General features: G+C 36.1%; 1 protein-coding gene across 1 annotated transcript; it reads left to right on the plus strand.

Annotated features, from left to right (window-relative positions):
- The first annotated feature begins 5,013 nt into the window (after window positions 1-5,013).
- On the plus strand, window positions 5,014-10,529 carry ERMN (ermin). Its single transcript, XM_074236733.1, has 3 exons — window positions 5,014-5,279; window positions 5,847-5,939; window positions 9,196-10,529. Exons 1-3 carry the CDS (start codon window positions 5,036-5,038, stop codon window positions 9,726-9,728), a joined length of 870 nt encoding a protein of 289 aa, XP_074092834.1. The 5' UTR covers window positions 5,014-5,035; the 3' UTR covers window positions 9,729-10,529.
- Window positions 10,530-14,669: the final 4,140 nt, after the last annotated feature.

The following is a 14,669-nucleotide window of genomic DNA, read 5'->3' on the forward strand; positions in this document are numbered from 1 at the left end:
CTATCAGATATCTATGAAAATAGAAGTTCCCTTACTCCCTATTCTATTAAATAAATCAAGTCAAATCCCACTGTTGGGGACAGATTTGTAATTGCCTGCCAATAAGCTCCTATAGAGATTAGATCAACAATATCTCTCGGATGAATCCAGGTACTTTAAATATTAGTAATGATGACTAATACAGTAAAACAGTTTTATTTTCTACCTTGAGTTTTTTCCTTTCTTTACCATTAAAATTGTTCTGGAAAGCTTAAAAAATATGGTGTCATATCCCATGTAACTGGCATCATAAATTAGTTTTCTTAAAATAACTGCAGGTGTGGGTGGCTAGGTGGTGCAGTGGATAGAGCACTAGCCCTGGAGTCAGGAGTTTCTGAGTTCAAATTCGGCCTCAGACACTTAATAATAGCTGTGTGACCTTGGGCAAGTCACTTAACCCCATTGCCTAGCAAAAAAATTTATAACTGCAGGTGAAACAGTGTATGATAAAAAGGAGGAGAAGGAGGGAAAAGATGATAAGAATGTAACTTGGGGTTCAAAATTGGGTATTTACATAAGACTTCATTGGTGAAGAGGATTATTTGATGCTCTGTGCCTGCATAGGGGAAGGATTTGAGAGAGAGATATGGTTCCAGACTCTGGTGGAAGAGAAACTTTGAGAAGTAAGCAACAAAAAGAAGAGCAATAATGGAATGGCAGAGAGAGGATACCTGGCTAGAATTATGTTCCTCCTCTTGCTAAATGTTATTAATCTAGAAGAAATGACTTTTATGTTCAAATTGCTCTTCTAGTCTCTATTCCTCCACAGGAAAGGGGGTCCCAAAGTATATCTCAAGATTTGTCTTTCCACCAAATGCAGTTTCACAGATCAATCAATGAAGAAACATTTATTAAACACAATGCCAGCAATGTGCCAGGTGTTGGAGATAAAAAATGCTAGGGATATAAAAAATGTTAAAAGACAATCTCTGATTTCAACTAGCTCACAAAACACCCATTAATTTAAGATTATTGCAAATAAAAATCAAAAAAAGGTTGTTCAGATTTAAATATAACAAACAATAGAAAGTGAAAGATAACTCAGTTCAGAAGGAAGACAGAAAGAAAGAGGGACAGAGACATACAGAGAGAGGAGAGACAGAGAGTCAAAGAGACACTCTAATCTCTCACCTGAGGGGAGGGGAGATTCTCCAGTCTTTTGTAGGGCAATCTGGAAATCAGGGACCTCTTTTTTTTTGTTTTTGTTTTTTTGTTTTGCTAGGCAATGGGGTTAAGTGCTTTGCCCAAGGCCACACAGCTAGGTGATTATTAAGTGTCTAAGTGTCTGAGGCTGGATTTGAACGCAGGTACTCCTGACTCTAGGGCCCGTGCTCTATCCACTGCGCCACCTAGCTGTTCAGAGACTTTTTCAAGGTTCCCTTTCCTCTCTCTCTCTCTCTCTCTCTCTCTCTCTCTCTCTCTCTCTCTCTCTCTCTCTCTCTCTCTCTCTCTCTCTCTCTCTTTCTACTTTCTTTTAAGATTTTGCATCAAATTCTACCTCTATTAATTTTACTATCATTGGTGAGTCCTTTAACCTCTCAGAGTCTCAGTTTCCTCAGCTGCAAAATGAAGATAATCTCCTACTTGAATATATCTTCAGTTTCACTGCTGCCTTGGTTTCAATGACCTCTCTCCCATTTAAGAGAAATGACTGGTGAAAAGATGTCCAACTTTATGTCATTAAGTCATCTTTCGTTTTATCCTTCCCCCACCTAAGTTCTACCACCACATGGGAGATATGATAACATTCGAGTTTAAAAACCATTTGTGCAAAGAGTAATACATTTTTTAAGCTACAGGTAGTAACACACAATGGGTTAGTAAATAATCTTTTTTAATGACAGAGTGCCAGGTGGTCTATTTGCTAGTTATTTATTTTTTGTCCTTTGGTTCCCTTATAACTATGAAAAATAAAGTAAGATTAAAATAAGCTTTCTGCTGCTTCATACTTATAAGGAAAAATTTAGAAGTAGTAAATTGTTGACCTGAGCCTCACCATCCCATAGGACAGAATGAAAAGTTTCTTGTAGATGTGAGCACATGCTAACAAAACACTTGAAATACTTTCTCATTCCTACAGATTGATTTTGAATGGTTAAAAAGCTGGAAAAATAGCAAAATGTGACATTCTAAGAGAGGAAGTTGGCAAAATCAATCACATTTTTCCTCTATAAGACCACAAATATAGGAAGGGGGTAAAGGGGTAAAGGAAGGTATATAATGGGTGACCTTAATATAACAATATCTAATATCTATATCTATATCTATATCTATATACATGTATCTGTTAAAGCATTAAGATTTGCAAAGCATTGTACAAATGTGATCTCATTTTAATCCTCATGACAAGGTAGGTGCAAGAGAAGACTATGAGCCTTAAACTGCCTGTGTACCAAACTAGATCTACTTTTCCCAGAAGAATTTTAATGAAAAACTGAGGTCACTGAACCATGGTATATGTTTGGTGGACAGAAAACTTGTTTCAAATTCTTTTTTTCTCTTTCATTACTTATGTGATCTTAGACAAGTCACTTAATATTTCTTTGGTCGCAGTTTCCTTATCTGCAAAATGAGGGACTAGATAGAAGATCTCTGAAGTTCCTTTTAGTTCTACAATTGTGATCCTGTGTGAAAAGACCTTGGACATAGAAAACCTGAAAACCAATTGAGGGCCTTTTGAGGGACTGATTAAACAAACTGTGTCACATGAATGTAACAGGATATTATTGTGTACAAGACAACTGTGTAAGACTATAAATTGTGGAATAGTTCCCAGACTACACGGGGTAGGTACATTTTTATATAGATCTACAGATCTCAGTCATGTATGTATACATGTATATGTGTACACACATGCATAAAATGCATGTACACATGTGTATGCATATGCATATAAATAGATAGATCTTCATAGACAGGTGACTCAGTTGTATGACCATGAACAAATCACTTAACTGTGTTTGCCTCAGTTTCCTCATTTTTAAAATGAACTGGAAAAGGAAATAATAACAAACTATTCTAGTATTATTATTTCTACCAAGAAATCCCCAAAAGGGGTCACAAGAGTCAGGTATGATTCATCAACAGCAACAGCAGCAACAATATACAGTGCTATTAGAAATGATGATTATGAGAAATTCAGAAAACCAAGGAATATATATGTATATTTAGGTGTACACACATGCTTTTATATATGTTTTTACACACATACACGTAATCACATAAAGGATAACAAGACATGAGAACTCATATTGATACTCTGAGCAATCTCAATTCCAGAGACTTAATGGCTAAGTACACCTCCCTGTACTTGGTAAAGTGGTCCAGTATGTGCTGCTGGACATGATCATTGTGTTGAGTTCATCAACACCCATTTATTTACCTATCTTTACCAGGCAATGTTTTGTTTAAATGTGTTTCTTCATTACAAAAGAAGATTTTACTAGGGAGTAGTAGGATTATTGAGAGTTGACAAATATGCAAAAAAGCAAAGCATTAACACACTTCTTTTTTCTTTAAAGATAGAACCAGGGAGTAGCTGCTGGGTAGCACAGTAGATAGAGCACTGGTTCTGGGATCAGGAAAAACCTGAGTTCAAATCTGGCCTCAGACACTTGATGTTTACTAACTGCATGACCATGGAGTTTCTTGCCCCACAAAAACAAACAAACCATTAAATAAATAAATATAGAGTCTGAGAATATGGGTTTAAATTCTTGTTCTGTTACTTACTCTATGTGTGACTTTGAACAAGTCTTTTTTCTCTCTGGCTTTTAATTTGTTCACCTATAAAATGAGGATGGTTACAATCACTAGATGACATTTATGGCTTCTTATAGATTTAACTCTACTACTAACTCCTCTACTATGAGATGCCAAATCAAGTGTGGTGGATTGAAAAGGAAGTCATTAAATCCACAAAAACTATCTTTAAAACTGCTATATCTTATTATGTTCCTGTTAAAGTCTTTAAGGGAAGGGATCAATAGATCAATGAACAAGTATTAAGTGCTTCATGTATACCAGACACTATTTTGTAGGCCCTGGGGATACAAGGATAATGAACAACCTCTGCTTGCAAAGATCTTGCATTCCAATGAGAGTGACAACAAATATATTTATAAAGATAACAAAAACAGATTTAATAAATATGAATATGTACACAGTAGCTAAATATAAGGTATTTTGAGAGAGAGCTCTTACAATTTGGATGATTTGGAATCAGCATGCAACTAAAAAGAATAATAATAGGGGGAAGAATAGAGATCCTTTTCTGAAGGCCCCAGATCATAGTCTATATGGGTGGCTGGATAGGCCACCTATACAGAAAGCCAACACAGGATAAGCTAGTTTTATTTTTCAGTGATCAGGAAAAGAAGCTATTGTCTACTCAAAAGCATCTGAGGTTTATTAGAACAAAACCTGCCTGAAAATATTAAGCCGGTTACAGAGCACTAGCATGACTTAAGGTGGTCATTCTTTTTGGATTAAAGCTGTGGAACAATTGTGGGTCCTGTTACAAGGGGAATAACAAAGGACTATTATCACAAGGGAACACAAATCTTGGTTCAGTGCAGGGCTGGCCATGTTGGAAAGCATTTTCTCCATGCTAATACAAAAGACCAATTGCTTCAGATGTTTACGTAAATTAAAATATTGCTTCTTAATTAGGCAAGTGGGAGGACCAAGCAATAACAAGGGTACCAGTTGGTAAGTTTGGTGCAAAGAAGAGGTTGTTAAGTCGCAAATAAATCCCAGCTTTTTTATTCTGTGTTCTGGTTTGGAGGAGGATACTTTAAGGGGGAAAAAATAAACAAACTTTGTTAAGCATTGGAGAAAAAAATATAGTGAGATAGGCAGAAAAGTTTACAACTTAGGATCCTGGAATTGCTAGGAAGAGATTTTAAAGGAGAAATCAAATAACCTACCAAGGGGAGCCATTCCTTTTAGTTATCCCCCAAAGGTTTCAAATTAGTTGGCATTTTACTGGAAAATTATGACAGAAGTTCCAAAGACATCCAGTCTGGCTGAGTACAATGGAGACGTGTCACCTGAGAAAGAGATCACTGAAATTAGTGATGAGGTTTTTACCCCGGAGGACCTCAGCAAATACCAAGATGAAGATCTAAGTCTTGAAGATTCTTTCTCTAAAGGAAATATAGAAGAAAGGAAACATTCTCGAGACAGCAGGATCTTCCGAGATGTGGCTTGGTCTTTGGAAGAGAAGAAGCAGCGAGAAGGTAAAGTATAAGTTAAATGATTTTGTTTATTTCAGTTTGAAAACTTGGGGACTCATATGGGCCCTTCTTATACTTTTTAGTAGAATAGTCAAGAATAGCATGTATGTGAGAATTCAAGCAACCTTTTCGGTCAGACCTAATACAATAATACAATAGGGGAAATCAGAATCTAACTACCTTTTTGTGTCCAAGGATATCAGACTGAATGTTTCTATAATAAGCAAGGATATCTGAAGACAGATGAAAAGTTAAGTAAAATGAATTTTTTTTAGGTATTTTCAAGAGAAATGGGGTTAAGTGGATTGCCCAAGGCCACACAGCTGGGTAATTATTAAGTGTCTGAGACCGAATTTGAACCCAGGTACTCCTGACTCCAGGGCTGGTGCTTTATCCACTACGCCACCTAGCTGCCCCATAAATAAAATGAATTTTGCAAGAAATTATGTGAAAAAGGAAAATATCACTTTTAATCATAACAACAGAGAACCTCCTTTCCAGGGCTTTTTGGTAACTTTAGTTCCATTTCAACTGTCATAACTTTTATATCCTTCTTGTATCTTTATTAAGAAAAAACAGAAGAGGACAACTTTACTGTTCATAAGAGAATAGCAAGTTTCTCCCTCAAAGAAACAAGAGCTGATGAAATGACATCAGAGGAAGGTAATGAGAACTCACACTTTGTACACAATATTCTGACTGTATATAGGGAACAGCTTTGCATGGGCTATTGGAGGGATATGTGGGTGTATGCGTGGGGGAGAAAAGCAATTTCAGAAAAAAATCCAAATTCTTGAGACTGTTGGAGACAGATAAGTCAGTCATGATTTATCAGTCACTTCCACCTTAGAAAACATCCCAGGGAGATCAAGACCCAGATTGCATGGATTAGTATAGCTGACTAAAATGTTCTGTATGGAGGGGTATGATATTTGTCCATTCAACTGACATTTAGTTTTTATTCGCAATCTCAAAATCTCTACCACATATCCAATAGAATGTAAATTGGTCTTTAATTTGATTTGGTCTTCATGTCTGGAATTGACATATATTTTGGAGTAACTGTATATTCATAGAATTTTGTAGAAATTTGGAGGGTTCTTGCATGGTAGCTCAAATTAGTCCCATAAATCCTGTCAATAAAATTTTTAGGATGATCAGCTTCTTTGTGGTTGGGAAGATTAAAAAAATCATCATACCTCATATTTCAACAAGTTTGATAGCCAGATACATACTGAATCCTTTAGAAGTCTCTTCTATTTAAGAAGACATCTATATTCAAGGCATGCTTCCTTATAAGTGCACAATAAAATCTATTAAGTAGTCTTTCACAGACCCTGACTCCCAGCCACCAGCATTTTATCTCAAAGTTGCAGGCAGTTTTTAGTGCCTAACCAATTTACCCTAATTAATACCTAGGACCCCACAGGCAAAACATTGAATAGCCCATTTGTTGGGAAATTAGAGCATCATTTAAAATAGAGATGTGCTAACAAGGACATGGATGTGATAGCTATCTAAATATAATCTCCCATATTTTCAAGGTGAGACAGCATGGAATGGGCTCTCTGGGATGGTGGAAAGGGTGACTTGAACCTGCAATAAGTCTGAGTGGTGAATGGAGTTGGAGATTGCTCTTGGCGGGGGGGGGGGGGGGGGGGGGAGGGGGAGGGGATGTACCACACTGTGGTTTAAGGAAAGAGGGAAGACTTCTGGAAGGCTCTCATCTCTTCTGAGTTAATTTGAAAGTCCTCTCTAAGAGGAGAAGTTTGCCATGAAAAAGTAGTTAACTACCAAGGCAATGTGTCCTTAGTGAAACTCATTTTTAAAATGACTCTGAACTTCTCTTGAATTCATTCTTTTAGGAGATTACTTCTCTTTTAGTTAAATTCTCTTCCTTATCTTCATTCTCCCAAACATTCAGGCTACTTGGATGTTGGGGAAGTTACATTTTGGTGCAGTATCTCTCCTGAAAAATCTCTGATCTGCACATTCCATTGACAGCATTATATTGCTATTTATTGACTTTCACATTGGTATAGAAAAATAAGAAAGCAATACTTGGATTCTTAAAGTAGGTGGACTCTTGGCATTTCTTAAAATATCTACTTCCTTTTTTTATAGGGGAATACTTATTTCCCTTAAATTCTAGTGGCATGAATTTTTTCCTATCACCTTTCCTATGGAGAAAAATCCATTGAAATAAATCTGCAAAGCAATTATTGTCATAAAATGATAAATAATAAAAATGCTAAAAAATATTTGGGAGGAATGTAATTTAAAGCCATGGAGAAACTTTCCTGCTAGGGGAAAGAAAATATGCTCTAGCCATAGTTATGAGAATGGTGATCTTTTCCCCAGTATTTGGGGGTGTGATCAGAGAAATAAGGAAACACTCAAGAATGGAGATAAGATAATAGATTTAGAGCTCATAGGAATCTCCTCTTTTATCTAGTCCAACCTTCTCTCCAGCAATTTTAATGAATTGTCCAAATCAATGGACTGTTTTGTTATTATATAGACACATCCCAATTATGATGGTCTAAACTATGGTACCCTAGAAAATGATATTTGTCCTTTGTTTTTGAAGGAGACCATGATGTCAGGGAGATGATGCTATGACAAGCAAGTAAATTGGATTTGAGTGGGGGGGTGCTGTGCTAAGTCACAAGCCTCACTTTCTCCTCCAGAATCATCTGGGTCCAGTAGCCAGATAGGAATCAAGATGACTGGAGATGGCCCTGGATGCGAGACAATCAGAATTAAGTGACTTGACACCAAAAAGTATCAAGTATCTGAGGTCAGATTTGAGCTCAGGTCTTACCAACTACAGGGGTGGTGCTCTATTGCATCACCTAACTGTCCTGAGCTGGCTAGGTGGTGAAGTAGTTAGAGTGCCTGATCTGGAGGCAAAAAGACTCCTCTTCTTCTTCTTCCCCTAGAAAATAGTATTTCTGTTTCAAGCTGAATTGGGTGTTAGAAATGATTTTGTGCTAGCTGTTGGGGGTCACTAAAATTATGGAGTCTATAATTTTACTCTAAGTACATTTGTGCACTTGCTTCAGACTCAAACCTATGTACTTTAAATCAGACTGGAAGCAAAGGGGTACATTGGAAAGCATGCTAGTTCTGCAAATGGAGGATCTAAGTACAAATTCTGCCTCTAGTATTCATTAACTTGTGTGATCTGGGACAGGTAACTTAATATCTCTGAACTTCAGTTTCCTTATTTAGAAAACGAGGGGAGGAGGTTGGACTCTATGTTCACTGAGGTTCCTTCTTGTTCTACCTCTATGATTTTATGTTTAGTTATGGGAAGAAAATCCAAAACTAAGGCTGGGTGATAGGGTTTATCCACAGACTCCTGAATTTAAAGATTTTTGACAGTACTTTTAGCCCTTCAGCAGATAGAAAAAAATATAACAAAAAACAGCTTAGCATCTTGTTAGCAAGAATGATTGGTAAAAATAGGAAGCTACCAGATGGCACGTTGGGGTGAGCTCCTTCCCTGCCTCCATGCAACGGCCCATAGGGTTATAGAAATATTTGTTTAATTCAGTTGAAAGGGGTCTTTGTCTCTTTTTCTTGGGACAGTGCTGGAATGATTTTTGGCTTTTTCACAAAAAAAATCGTAATTATGTCTCTAATGGGAGTCTCTTAGTGGAGAGTCTCTTAAAAGAGAGATATGCAAAACCAGTTTTTATCAGAAAAAAACCTTCCCCCCTCCCCTCCCCCTTCACCAAGAAATCCTTCTTTTTCCACTATAAATATTGATGTTTCCAGTGTTTAAAAATCAATATATTTCTTCTTTCCTTCTACCCCAACTAGACTTTAAATCTCTAGGCATAATAGATAATTATAAATGATTAGATATTTTAGAATATAGCATATCTCACCTCCAAATTGATTTTTGACATAGGACTTCAGTGGGAGAAGATTCCTCTACAAGAAAAAGTCCAGGAAACAAGACAGAAGGAAAGTGGCAATGAGAAACTTCTAGCAGGAAGAGATGATGGAGTTAGGAAAAATGAGGAATTTCAAGAAGCACAAACAGAAGCTAACTTGAAGTGGCTGGGATCACAGCCACCCAGAAAAGATGGAATGATGATGTCCAAACAAGATGAGGAAGGAGAAGATGGAGAACAGGAGATAGATCATGATATCGAGAATATTGATGATGACGATGAAGAAGATGAAGTACGATTGATCGAGTTTAAGAAAGGAAATGGAGGCACTTCTTATCTCAATGAAGAAGGCAATGGCAGTGAGGACTCCCCTCTGAGCAGTCCAAGTTCACTTCCTATGACACCTGAGGAGCTACCAGTCTTGGGGAAGAAGAATGATATTTCCAGACATACTTATTCAAGATACAACACAATATCCTATCGGAAAATTAAAAAGGGAAACACAAAGCAGAGAATTGATGAATTTGAGTCTATGTTGCATTTATAATTTACTCCCTCAAGACATTTCATTGCCCACCCTACTTGAGTCATCTTTTTTCTCATGTATAATTTCATAATATCTGGTAGAAGTTTAACCTCTTGTCTTTCATGTGAAATTTGGGTGCAAGTAGCCATAGGAAGAAGTCTCCGATTTGGTCATCTTAAATCAAGCAACATTAGATTTCTTCACTTACATAACAGGATTTATACAGTTTATAACTTTACTAATCCATCACCCTGAACAATAAGAACCACAGGTGAATCCGGTAATGATCTGACTGCATAATTGGGAAGGATACAAAGGAACGAGATGACTCTGCAAGGCTATGTCTCTGTCTTGAAGTCTTTCCAGTTGTGTGAGCTTAGGAAGCCCAAATTTAAACTTCAGAAATTCATAGTTTTGGGATAGTAAAAATGAAGAACGTTGTTTCATAGATTCATTTAAAGAAACTTTGATGTCTCTTTCTCTTCCTCCTTCCCTCATATTGTTCTCCTATGGTGTGAACCTCGTATTTTGGACTTCTGAACAGTGAAAATTCTATATGCCCAGTCCCTTCGTGTTACCATTCATTGTGTCTTCTCACTGGAGGGGCTGAGCAGCTGTCAGCCGGGAGAGTTCCATTTGGTAAATGTTGGTATTATGTTCACCATTGAATCAATCTCATTGTAAGGCTGATGTATTGGGACAGGATAGAAGAAAAGTGGGCACTGGACCAAAGAGTTGCATTGGATGTTTTCACTTCTGTGGGGGTGGTTTTGTTTTGTTTTGTTTATCTAGGAAATCTTTGCTAGTAGTTTCATTCCCCTCAAACAAAGATGAAAATATTAGGATGATTAAAAAAAATAAAGCCTATCTTTAGTATTGTGCCTTTACTCATTAACATGGTCTTTGGAAATTTTCTAAGTAACTCTATCTAGTTTTATTGTTTATCATGAGTTACCTTAGCAGGCTTTCAATATAGGACCTGAGTGAATATTTTCAGTGCTACTTTTCATTGATAGTTAAAGTTAATAGAATATTTATTCTTATTAGTATTGAGTTAATCTGTTTACTCTACTCAAAGTTATTTAAGGGTCCAAGGTTGTTTGTAGTAAATCAGATTTGTGTGTGTGTGTGTGTGTGTGTGTGTGTGTGTGTGTGTGTGTGTGTGTGAGAGAGAGAGAGAGAGAGAGAGAGAGAGAGAGAGAGAGAATGAGAGCAGAAGACCCAAAGATTATCTCTATTAATATGAAAAGATTTTGATCCTGGGGTTTTGTTTTTGTTATTTTTTTTCACTTGAGGCTTCAGCAAATATAATCCTGAATTTTCTGCTCCATATAACAGGCATCTATTATAGGGCTGCTGCTTAAAGACAGTTCCTTATTGTTTAAATGCAATACAGCTCTCATTGTTCAACAATTCAACAATTTGTTTATCTCTCTTTCAATTTGGGAAAATCCCAGGGTTTGATGTACATCGATTCTTGTTTATTTATGTGCAATCAACCCCTATTCACTTCAATTATACTTTTTATTAAATCCTTGCCTTAAAACAAGATTTATGTAGCATTATATGCTATTTGAAAAGTGGATTCAGTGACTAAATTGGTAGTTTTGGTGACCACAATCCTTTGTTTATTGTTTTGAAAAAGATATATTCAATAGGGCATTCAAAAATGTCCTTTCATTTCAGTAATAAACATTCCCCAAACCTTTATTAAGTCTCTGTCAAGGTCAGACACCCTCCAAGGTGCCCCAAGATATTTCAAGATTATGATGTAATGGGACTAGGGGTGAAGTAACTGAATTACAAATTTAAAGCTATAAGGCACCTTGGGACTTTAGTCCCAAACCCTAATTTATAGATGAGCAAACAAAGTGAATTGAGAGTAAACAGGGAAGGCTCCATTGAGAAGGTTGTGCCTGTCTTGAACATTCACAGAAGGTGGAGTTCATACGGACCTTTAGGACTGACTCTTGGAAATAGAACAAGTAGCTTTTGTGTATGTGATTTTGGGATTGGGGAGGGGTATAATAAAAGAACTAAGATTCCAGTAAGAAATCCAATGGAAACCTAAATTAATTATATAGTTAGATTAAGTTCTAAATTACGTCATTCAAATTCTGGGGAATAAATATTCCTCACAATTTACTATTTCATTTTGCAGCATTTTATAATACTGTTCTTCACATAAAAGGACAATATTGCTGACTTATCACCATTAGGTTATGAATGTGTTTGAATCCAGTAGTAGTAGTGATTGATTTGTGTGGAACCATCCTCGTATCTACCTGTTACCAGTAGCTCTTATTTGTAAAATGATGGAACATTGAACAAAGCAAAGCTTATATGGAAGTCTAACTCATAACCTTGGCTTCATTAGCTCTGTGCTCTAACCAATGAAGATAATCAGCTACAATTTTGTCTATTGGTATTCAATTACAAGATGTGCATAACTGGTGAACTTTTAATGCTTCTCCAGGTTAATGTGTTTTGTGGGTGCATAGGTCATGTTCTCTTTTTCAAATACTGGTCTTTTATATACCTACTCATTATAATACAGGAATTACTTCCCTCTTTGATTAAGGCCATTGATTTTAGTGACCCTGAGTAACTGAGAGGTAACTGATAGGTATTTGATTTTCTTTAGTCAGGAAACCATAATCTTGAAAAGAATATGTCTCACTTTGAAAACCTCAAATGAAATGAAAAAAATCTCCCCCATTTGGTCCCTTCTAGTACAAACTACAGGAACTAGGGAGTAAAGTTCTCAAGAAGGAAAGCAGCTTCATTTTGGGCCTGCTGATGTTTCTAATATATTTTTAGAGACTGAAGCAAATGTGCATTAACAACAAACAATTTTTTTTATGTTATTATAAAATCTGCCTCATCAAATGCTCATTGAAAAAAACAGATAATATATTAACAGTTTAAATAAAGAAATGCTTTGTTTACTCTGTATTAGATAATGTGTGTTTCTGAATCTAGATTTTGGTCTCTGGCTATCTTTAAAGGTGTCCTATAATACATCAGCTTCTCAAACTTATCAATGAATGATAACTAGAAAGTATCATTATACTATCTCATTTTAAAAACATTCCATATAATTTATGTTGAATATTCTCTTTTATTTTAGTAGAATTGTATAAAAATTCTGAGACTTAAAATATCTCTAGTTTATCAAATCGTGGTTTACATACATGAAAGAGTTCTATTTTATAGGAACAGTGAAAAATTATCTTAGAAATAAATTTTATTCTTGATTAAAAATGCTTAGCATTTTTCTACTCATTGAATTCATGAATTTAAACAACAATGAAGTTTGAATACTCATATACTCATTTGAAAATGTAATACCTTTGAATATATTAAAGTAGTTTATTTTTTAAGTAAAGGAAGGAAAAACATTTCAAATGAGTAATAATAGAAGTATTTTGGGAAAAGGATAAATTACACAACTAGCAGAAAAAAGAAATATACTTGGCCATATTATTAGAGTAACATATGGCCCCACTCACTGTTCTGGAAAAATGAGATAAAATTAGAAAAGTAACAAGACTAAATAGCAAAAGAGGTACCAATGTTCAAAGAGAGAAGAGTGCTATAATAAAATAAATGACAAAAATGTATATAAATGACTGGGAGAGAGCAATGGATGACTAGTCTATATACCAATGAAAATATAAATATTCAAATCTATAATTCCATAGTCATTTACATGGAAAAATATAAAATCAAATACTTAAGTGTCTGCCTATTGACAGAGTAACTGGTCAGTTGCAGAAAATGTCTAGAATATTTTGGAAATCTTTCATATTTGTATATGCTATTTATAATTTGTTTATAATTCAAGTCACTGGGGACAAGAGAATTGTTGATTCTGGAAATCCACAGTTCAACTTCAAACTCCCCTTTAGTCAACAGGTTTAAAATGGCTACTACCTCCCTTGTTCATTAACATGTTTACTTATTAAATGATAGCAAAATTTGCTCTTTTGTGTCTTACCCTCTTCTTTTCAATTTCTTAGGAAATACTGCTGAAATAAGAGCATAAAAGGGCACATCTACAGGTTATATACTATTTCGTTATCTACCTCTCTGTCTGATTCTATCCAAAGAAAGCAGCTTATCAACTTGAGCAGGGACAAGGAAAAGGGGAGAGTGTTGGCACCATCATTAATAGAGCAGAGTGGGGAGGTGGCTGCCTTCCCTCTAACACCACAGGAGCTGGTGCTGAACTACCAAACAGCTTTGAATCCATTTATAATGGAATGAGACCAGTGAGGTTTGTGCTGACTGGAAACAGCTCAGAAGCTAGTGACCCAATAAAGGCAGGAATGTAAAACAGGAGTGAAGGTTGATTTCACCTTGCCTTTTATTTTTGTCCCTGGGCTCATTGTCATATCAGTTAGGGAGCATTGGTAGCTGAGGGGAGCCTTGTCATCCCAGCTGGTGTGAAGTTTTGCTGGTGCTTTTTGAAAAAAGGCTTTAGCGATAGAGACTGGCTTTTATATTTTGTATGAGTGAATTTGTATGAGTGAAATGGAATTTTCCAATCCAAAATCTGATTGTTGGCTGGGGACAAGGAACTTAAGCATGGACTAAAAAGCTAATTTGGGATTAGAAAATTCCTTTTAATTTCCATTGATTTAACATAAGAGCCTGAACAAGAAGAAACCTCTTGACCTTACTCCCTCCTTCTATTACTATTTGGCAGTTATTGATTAGAGAGAATAGAGGAGCAGCGCCTATTTGCAGCAACCACCCTTGCATCCCCTCCACATGCACATTCCTATCCTCACCATACACATATGCTTCTTTTTCTGTAACCAAAAATGATTGCGAGAAAGAAATACAGGACATTTTTTCTATGTTCTATTTTCTCTCCAAATTCTTTCCCCTACTCTTCTCCCTTTGCACACATACATCCCCCATCATTCCACATCTGTAGTGTCAGATGTGTCAGAG

The sequence above is a fragment of the Macrotis lagotis genome, chromosome 1 (assembly GCF_037893015.1).
Source record: "Macrotis lagotis isolate mMagLag1 chromosome 1, bilby.v1.9.chrom.fasta, whole genome shotgun sequence".
Taxonomy (NCBI): Eukaryota; Metazoa; Chordata; class Mammalia; order Peramelemorphia; family Peramelidae; genus Macrotis; species Macrotis lagotis.

Bases quoted from the DNA above. Each gene is read 5' to 3' on its own strand.
- ERMN (XM_074236733.1), top strand. From the start codon at position 5,036: ATGACAGAAGTTCCAAAGACATCCAGTCTGGCTGAGTACAATGGAGAC. The intron at 5,280-5,846 runs GTAAAGTATAAG...ATCTTTATTAAG, and splicing joins AGAGAAGAAGCAGCGAGAAG to AAAAAACAGAAGAGGACAAC. The intron at 5,940-9,195 runs GTAATGAGAACT...TTTTTGACATAG, and splicing joins TGAAATGACATCAGAGGAAG to GACTTCAGTGGGAGAAGATT.